The 8,968-nt window shown below is 31.6% G+C and overlaps 1 protein-coding gene across 2 annotated transcripts; it reads left to right on the forward strand.

Moving 5' to 3' along the window:
* Positions 1 to 1,129: 1,129 nt before the first annotated feature.
* LOC109339163 (reticulon-like protein B17) lies at positions 1,130 to 4,387 on the forward strand. Of its 2 annotated transcripts, none has more exons than XM_019576570.1 (8): positions 1,130 to 1,598; positions 2,294 to 2,447; positions 2,539 to 2,613; positions 2,725 to 2,866; positions 2,972 to 3,041; positions 3,303 to 3,368; positions 3,449 to 3,571; positions 3,912 to 4,387. In XM_019576570.1, the coding sequence occupies exons 1-8, from the start codon at positions 1,214 to 1,216 to the stop codon at positions 4,139 to 4,141; spliced, it is 1,245 nt and encodes a 414-aa protein (XP_019432115.1). In that variant the 5' UTR covers positions 1,130 to 1,213; the 3' UTR covers positions 4,142 to 4,387. The 2 variants fall into 2 exon arrangements, with proteins under 2 accessions (XP_019432115.1, XP_019432116.1); XM_019576571.1 differs by having other exon boundaries at positions 2,297 to 2,447.
* The last annotated feature ends 4,581 nt before the right edge of the window (positions 4,388 to 8,968 follow it).

Consider the following 8,968-nt stretch of genomic DNA (forward strand, 5'->3'; position numbering starts at 1 on the left):
CTCAATCATAACATATTAGTTACGACAATATTTGGAAGTCCAAACTTCCTTATCACCAAGATGATTAAAATCAGCATGAATTAGCATCTTACATCAGTAATGCTATTATTGAATCTTCAACATATAATTTACTGTATTCCTTAATGTCTGACGTACTTTTGTCTGGTTATTAATAACATGATCGTGAATAGTAAATAGTCGTATCTCTACTCAACAAAAGGATGTCTACATACTCAAAAAATAAATGATCTTAAGAACATTTTACTTTGCTTGCTCTCATTGTAATATTTTTATTTTATCAATTTTGTTCATAAATAAAAATAAATAGAGAGAAATAAACTAATGAGAGAAAGAAAAAAAAAATAGATGTTTGGTTAAAAATGTGGTAGATATTGTCTTTATTTCATAAGAAATTTTAATAAATTATAAAATAGTACATAAGACTCAGATAAGAATGAATATGATATTTATCATTGGAGATACTCTATGTATAGTTAGGAGTGAGCAAGACCCGACCCGTAGACTCGTCTCAACCCGATGACTTAGAGATGAGTTTGACTCATCTTAATAAATAAAGAAAGGACAGACCCGATTAAAAGGGACAGAGACGTCGTCAAAAAAAGACGGCTTTAGGTCTATGTACGGGTCACCTAATCCATCCTTTATAATTATATATCAACCCACATAACTCAAATAACTCAAAAAAAGACGGCTTTAGGTCTATGTACGTGTTCAACCCACATAACTCAAATACCTACAAGTCCATGAATATTAATTTATTCATTTCAGTTCTCATGTGTTTTTTAACATTTATAAGAACACTTCAACTTATGTTAAAACTTGACAATTTAAATTGTTTTTCAATGTCTTCTATAATTTTCAGTTATGTGATTATTATAGTTTTTAGTTTGGAGGATGCAATTTACGGTTTATAATTTATATACTCATGTAGGTGAGGAACATGCTTAACCCATTGCATGCTCACATGTAAGTATAGGGATGTATGTTTTTATTATTTCTCAAATAATAAAAAAAAATATTTTTTTACAATAATTTCCCCCAAAACAATTTAATGTTTTAAAACCCCGTCCTATTTTTTGGTGCTAAACCCTGTCCTCTCTCTAACGGGTCTTACCCAAAATTGCTTATTTCAAAATTCAAATTCAAGAACTACCATCACTGAAACCCTCACATTTCCATCAACTTCAAATCCATGGATTATTCTACACCTCCTTCTCACCGTTCAAACCCTTTTCCTCTAACCGTCGAAACCGTCGCCGCCGAATCTTCACCGTCGCCTCTCCAGAAGTCCAAGGCCCGCCTCACCGACCGCCTTGAAATTGTGGCCGATGAGTTGCCGGAGCCCGCCGTCGTACGTCAGCGCCGTAAAGGCAGGGATTCTTCGATAGCTGTGGGTCAATTGCCGAAGAAAGCTCGAAGGGCGAGGAAACGTTCAACGGAGGTTGCGATTCGAGAAGAGAAAGATGCAGTGTTGGCTGAAGAGGTTGGAAAACCTAGAAAGAGAAGGAACAACGTGCGATCAAAGAAGGAAAAAGTTAATTTGGTCCCTTCTGTTCCATATTCAAGTTCATCTCTAAGTATAGCTATTTTTTACGACCTTGCTATTTGATTCTTGTTAGGTTTACTTATATGAAAAAATGTGCAATACTTTTTAACTAGTTTAATATGTATGCATTGTCACTGTAAAAATTTGAACAAAATTAGTATATTATACACAGTTCATTTGTATTACTATTCTTTTTTGAAGAGTAAATAATGATTAAACCTGACATATTTTTTCTCTTTTATAACACTCTTTTTAAGGTACTCTTTACCACATTCTTTTACTGAGCACTGTTGTTATTTGTAGTTACCTGATAGCGCGATACCTTTAAGCTTATAAGGCAAAGTACATGTACTTTTATTTAGCTTTCTTGTTTTCTTTTTAAGAAAAATCACTTTTGCCATTTCTATGCTTGTTTAGCCGGGTTTTAAAAAAATTAAAAAGGGGAAATTTAACTTTTTGGAGAAGCTGACATGCTGAAATGTAAAGTTTCAGTTGATTTTTTCAGTTTCTCACGTAAACTTTTCAGCCAAAATCATTTTGGAGAATATTTATCCACCTAAAAAATGGGCCTTAATCATAGGAGAGAACTTCTTATTTAGTGGTCCTATGTTAATTCTACTACAAACAAAGAATTTTGTGAAAAAGAGTGTTAAAAAAGTGTGTTCTGCATTCCTCCTAATTTTTATTGTGATGCCTGATTAAGTAATTGCTATTTTTTGTGTTTAGAAGCTGAGGAAGAGAATGGGATTGATTTGGACCATGTTGGGCAGATTTTAGGTGATTTGATCATGTGGAAAGATTCACCAAAATCAGTCCTTTGGTTTGGCTTAGGATCTCTATGCTTCTTATCTTCATATTTTACAAAAGGACTGAACTTTAGGTTGAAAGTTTAAACTTCTCTTTTCTTAACATTTGCTTCACTCTTATGTTTTTTCTGAAAAAAACTTACTAACTCATACTTGTCATTTCAGCATTTTCTCTGCCATGTCACAATTTGCCATTCCCTTTCTAGGTTTTTCGTTTTTTTCGAATTCAATTCTTCAAAGGTACAATTTTTACTTCTCAATATATAGTGATAATATGATTAATTGATTATCCTCCAAACTCTGCTTGTATTGAGTTTAGCATTCTAAGTCTTCAAAACATTTGTACTTCAGAAACCAGGTTGAGAAGAATTGTGAATTCAAGCTGAAAGAAAGTGACGTCTTGCATCTTGCTAAATTGATTCTGCCTGCTTTGAATTTTGCAATTTCAAAGACCAGAGTTTTATTCTCTGGAGAACCATCCATGACTTTGAAAGTAATCCCCAGATGACAGAACCATTTTTTGTTTTTAGATTTTATGATTGTGTCCATAATTGCTTCATGCTACTTAAATCACCAGCTAGTCCTTTTCTGGTTGCAGGTAGCTCCTTTCCTTCTACTAGGAGCCAAGTATGGTCACTTGATTACAATGTGGAGGCTGTGTGCCATCGGTGAGAATAGTGTGATCTCAACTCTATAGGAGCAATGTTACATTGCCAGAAAAAATAGCCAGAATTTGGACAGAATTAAGGGTGGTTGATGTATGAGATAAAGTGACAGGGACCACTCATTCATTCAAGAGATTTTAAAAAATGTCAACTCATTCTGTCATAAATTCTGTCTGAAACTTTTTGGCGGTTTATCATTTTCCTTGTAGTTTTGTTATTCATGTCATAGATATATTGCTAAGTTGTTAAAATATATGTGTGCAGGATTTATTGGCAGCTTCACTGTTCCCAAGCTTTATTCTTCCTATTCTGCTCATATAAACCAGATATGTATGAGCCCATCTACTTACTAAGATTTTGTAGGTCTGTCCACGTTTTATGTTTAATAGTAAAAAGGTTTTATTATGCAGCTGAGTGCATGAAATCATGGTTGTTGGACACATGGTGTGCTTGTACTCACAAGAAGAAAATGATAGCAGCGTTACTCATGGCTTTCTGGAATCTGTCCTCTGTAAAAACTCGAATTTTCACTGGTAAGAGATTTAGCTGCAATTTATAGCATGAACTACTATTTGCCAGAGTGATCCTTGTTTAAGCAATTTTAACATAAACTCAGACCATTTATACTCTTTCACAGCCTTCAGTAAAAATGTACTATTTCTCACATATTATTTGGAAATTGCATGATAAGAATAAAGCTTGCCTCACGGGCCATGGGAGATTTTTTTTGCTCTTCATAGATATTTCCTTGGTGTACATTGAATCTCCAAATATAAGATGTCCTGTATTGAGTTCTGCACAGCTAAATTTGCTTATGGATTTGGCAATTTTGTGATTGTTGATTCTTATGATATAACTTTCGATGCAATGCAGCTTTCATATTGCTCGTACTATTCAGACATGTAAAGCAACATGTGCTGCTAGAAATAGCAGATGGAGAAGCAAGAGAAGTCGAGAAGGAACAGCAGCTGGCACCGGTGGTGGTTGAATCAGTGGAAAAGGAAACACTGCAAGCATCAGTGTCGGCAGAACCAGAGGAAAAGGAACGGCAGCAGGCGTTAGTGGTCTGGGAGGAACAAAGCGTGCCAAAACCAGCACCTTAATAGTTCATTAGGCAATTTCTGGACACTTACCTAGATGTATCTTGCATCTATATACAGATGGGGCATTTCATTGTAGGTAAGTGAAAATTCAAAAATGTGTTTGCTTATGTTGTATTTGCTCAACATATTTGCTTAATTCATCATGAAGATATTGATATTGCATTTCATTCTAGTGGGGTGAAACTGAAAGATATCCTCCTAGAGACATTGTAATACTACTTTTCATAGTACAAATATTTTCTAGATTAAGTCTTGTAGATTTTTACTTCACATCGGCCATACTAAACCGGTTCATAACAACTTCGGTGTGTTGTCAATCCGATGAGTAGCTTAGACTAATTAAGTACCTTATTCTAGATGAAGATCCGTTGTCCTCATTGGTGTCATGGACCAATAAAAATGTATTATATTATTTAGATGAACCACAATTAGAACAAAAAGTTCTAATTAAGAGAGCATGAATTTTAAAGTGTCTGAAAAAGAATAAGTTGGGGGGAAATTGGTGGACCTGGCTTCTTGATAAGGAAAAGTGAAAAAAATTCAATCTCTTTACAAAAACAACAAAAGTTGTCAAAACATAGAAAAATAAAAAGAGATTGAAAAATACAATGAAAAAGCCAAAAAGATTCAAAGTTCAAAAGATAAGAGGTTGAAAAAAGAAATTATGGGAAAAGAAGAGTAAAGTACTTCATTGAAATTTTTGAAATTTTTTGCTCTCTTGAATGAATTTGCTTATCTAGAAAAACCATGACTTTTTCAAGCCTAACCTCATTACAACCGAAAACAAGTCCTTAGTGATCATTGATTGAAAATGCAATTTTAAGAGAATATGTGAGATAAAGAACAAGTTCGAATTACTACATTCAAATGGTTGAAAATTGAGTGAAGCACTTACATCCCTTGAAAAGTTCTATCTTTGAACTTGTGTGCACAACAAATACTTTTTGATTGAAAAATATTTGCTTTGGTTTTGTTACACATTTTTTGATGAACATAAAACATAAAATTGATGTTTGAAGCATTATGTGTGAAATTTACAAATCTTGAAAAATCTCATTGGAAATTTTGAACATTCTTAAGAAAAATTTAATCTTGAAATTTTGTCAATCTAATCTTGAAAATTAGCAAAAGCCAATTCAGATATGTTTTACCATTTTTTGAGGACAAACAAAGTCTCAAGTTGGAGGAGTTGATAAGGGCCAAAAATACTTAATTTTCATACAATTTTCATGGTACTTATCTTATGCAAATCATACAAAACCAACTTAATTCAACACTTTTTAGATAAATTGTCATATTTTAATTATATATATTTTGTCCACCTCTTTTCCATATCTTTGTGTGACGTTTTTAGGAAAAATCAAAGAGAAGAAAATTCAAAAGAATAGTCAAGCAAGGAGGTGTCCACATAAGCCACATTTGATGCACACATACAAGCTAAGTACTTGGCCTAAGCATGGAGCAAACACATGAAGTTGCTCACTAAGCAGTCTGACGTGGACAATAGGGTCGCCAAACTGACCTGACATCAAGTTGGTTCGATCAGACACAAGCATGGCATAGTCAGACTCAAGCCTGACATAAGCCAATCTGCTGAAGCCGACAGCTCATCGTGCACGTGGACCGCCCAATCTGGAACCACACATCTGGGCAAACAGGACAACCTGCTTACCAAACACCTACCTAGCCTAACCAACCTGCTCAAGTACACAGTTGAGCCACCTAAGCAGCCTGGCGGGCTGGATCTAGCAAGTGGTCAACTTGACTTGGTCATCAAGCAAAAATTAAATCATGTATGACCTCACTTGACAAGGCTCATGAACACTTTTCAGAATAGCCCATAATAGTCGAGTCAAGTAGTTCACAAATAGCTTGGGTGAGTCAACAACAAGCAGCTGACTAAGTTGCTTGCATAAGGGACCAAATCCAATGTGAAGGGTTTGGTCAGCGCGCCTAGCGTGTACCAAGAGGGCCAAGCAGTGACTTGATTGCCTATAAATAGAGGCCCTCGTTCACCATTCAAAAGACATTTCATTCTTCACTTCTTCTCTCCAAAAACACTTCTCCGTAGAATTCTCTCATCCCGAGGCCACAGTTCCAAGCTAGATTTAGGTAAATTCTTGTAATTTTCTCTTAGAATTCAAAAGTAGAAAGGAGTTGGCAAATGTGATGCAAAAGTTAATGTTGTAATCTCATTTGGGTCCAAAAATATCTTATCCTTGGATAGATGGCTCATGCTCCTATACATTGATTTGGATTATGGTGTAATGTTATTTTTTTCTTCATTTGTATCATCTTTTGATTTCAATATATTCAAGTTATTACTTTTGGTTAGTTTTGATTCTTTAAGAAGTTCTTAATATGGTTTTAGCTTGATTACCTAAAACTTGATTTAAAGATCCAAAAATGGTTCTACTTAAGGTAGTGACAAGTGAACTAAAAAGTATAACCTACACCTTATTTCACTTGTCATATCAGAGCAACTATTTTAAGCAACTTAATAAAGTTAGTGGAGCCTGAAGTAGGGTGTGACAACCTACTCCGACGAGTGACAGTTAATTATTATTTAGTGTATTACATAAAGTTTGAAAATCATCTTTTCCATACTAGGAACTAGATAGAGAGTTAAACACTTGGTGTTTGGAATTAACCAAAGTACAACACATAACTTGTTTAATGTTTTCAAAATCATCTGAGTTTAAAATTAATTTCATATTTCAAACCAATTTTCTCCTCAAGAATTTGTGAATATTAGTTTATGTTTCCGAGTTAATTTTATGCAACAACATAACACAAAAATAATCAAAAAGTTATTAATCATTATTTTTTGTTATAATATGCCTATATGATTATATTATATTAATGCAATTCCTTTTGATTCGACATAACCCTATACTATACTACAATTGAATCTTGAAATAGATGCAAGTGTAAAATAGTAAAGTGTTAACTTATAAGTTTTATTTTTTGATTAAGGATTCCTAAAAACATAAGTTCAAACCAATTCATGGTTTGTAACTTTATACATAGGAATAATATGCAAATATTATAATTCAATCAATGGATTATTACTTGACAATAAAATAGTGATGAATAATAAATCTAACCGCTAATATTTACTTTCTATTATTTATTTTCGGCAACTAACATTTACATTCTGTCATTTATTTTCCGCAACTAACAATTTATTTATTGCTTTATTCATCTATTGTTTATACCAACCCTTCGAAAGAAGTGGTACGGTTAACTACTAACTTTATTTTTTTGTTTATATTATTATTTTTTGATACCAATCTTTCGTAAGAAATTGTATGATTAACTTAATAAAATGAGATCGGCCTTTATGGTATGATTAAAAGCAACCTAAAAAGGGAGTAAATAAATAAAGTCACTAATTAAATAAATTAAATTAGCTCAATAAACTTGCAAGGCAACCCAAATAGGGTTGTCTGGAATCTGCTTTCACCTGACAACCGTTGATTGAAAATGTTGAGGCAGATAAATTAATGCCTAAATATAGTAGAAGGTAAGTGATTGGCAGAAAATTTTAGGCCTTCTTTTTATGTTGCTTTGTCTCACACATCTCTATACAAATTTCATAATTTCAAAGTGTTTTTCATACTTTTTCTGTTGTTGCATTTTTTGCTACTTTCACCCTTTTCTTATATTATTTTTATAACTTTTTCAATGATTTTTTAATCAATAGGAATTCTAATTAAAATAAATTTGATAACCTTTTTTTATTTATATGAAATAATTAATTATTTAAAAACAAATTGTTGATTAATGATTTAAAAAATTGGAAATTAAACCACAAATAAATAATTGACCATCAATTAAGATCCGAAAATCCGAATGGAGATAAAAATAGTTTTGAGACATATAAAAATGTCAATTTTTATGATAAAATAAATATTTTCAAAGAATAATTATAAAAATTTCTCGTTGGCAAAAATATTTCATTTAACTTTAAAAATTAGCAGAATACCTTTTTTGAATAGAAAATAATTTGTGACTCTATAAAATCCCAAAATCACCATAACATCCATAAATGAATAAAAATAATTATTTGACTTCATAAAATCACAAAAATAATCCTAATACCCTTTTGTTGTTTATTGTTATTTTGACTCCCTCAAGTTTCTTTTATAAACATATTTAACTAATTTTATACATATTAAACAAATTAGTCAATTACTTGCTTTGATTTAATAACATAACACAAATAATTATAAGAGTGTAATTTCTATGTAATGTCAATGTAAAGATTTTTATATAATACATATATCATCAACTATTAATTTGAATTATATATATATTTAAGAGTCAATAACGTGTAAATATGAATGCTGAATGATGTAGTCATAGTGTGACAAATTCTTACACTTTGGGTGCTTATAATGCTTTTCTAATTACAATTACTATACAACATTTCGTATATGCAAATTTATTTTAATTAAAAGTAGAATTGAAAATTTCAAATATAATTAAATTTGCTTATATTTAAGATTAAAAACATGTTGATGTTTTTTATTATAATTTTGACCTTACGGATGATGTAATCTGGTTATTTTAATGATGTTTTTTTAATTTCTTTTGCTAGTCATTTAGAATACTTTTGTGCAAATGATTTACTTTCATTACATATATCATTTAATATGTCATTTACTTCTTAAAATTTTCCTCATATTTACACACATATGATTAAAAAAATATGTTATATATCATTTCATATGTCAAATAAGATATTCGTAAGAAAAGTTCATATTATGAAGACTTGTCAAAAATGATTGAAAATACATTATATTTAATTTGCTATATGGTTGA

This window comes from Lupinus angustifolius, unplaced genomic scaffold (genome assembly GCF_001865875.1).
Source record: "Lupinus angustifolius cultivar Tanjil unplaced genomic scaffold, LupAngTanjil_v1.0 Scaffold_60_26, whole genome shotgun sequence".
Lineage (NCBI taxonomy): Eukaryota > Viridiplantae > Streptophyta > Magnoliopsida > Fabales > Fabaceae > Lupinus > Lupinus angustifolius.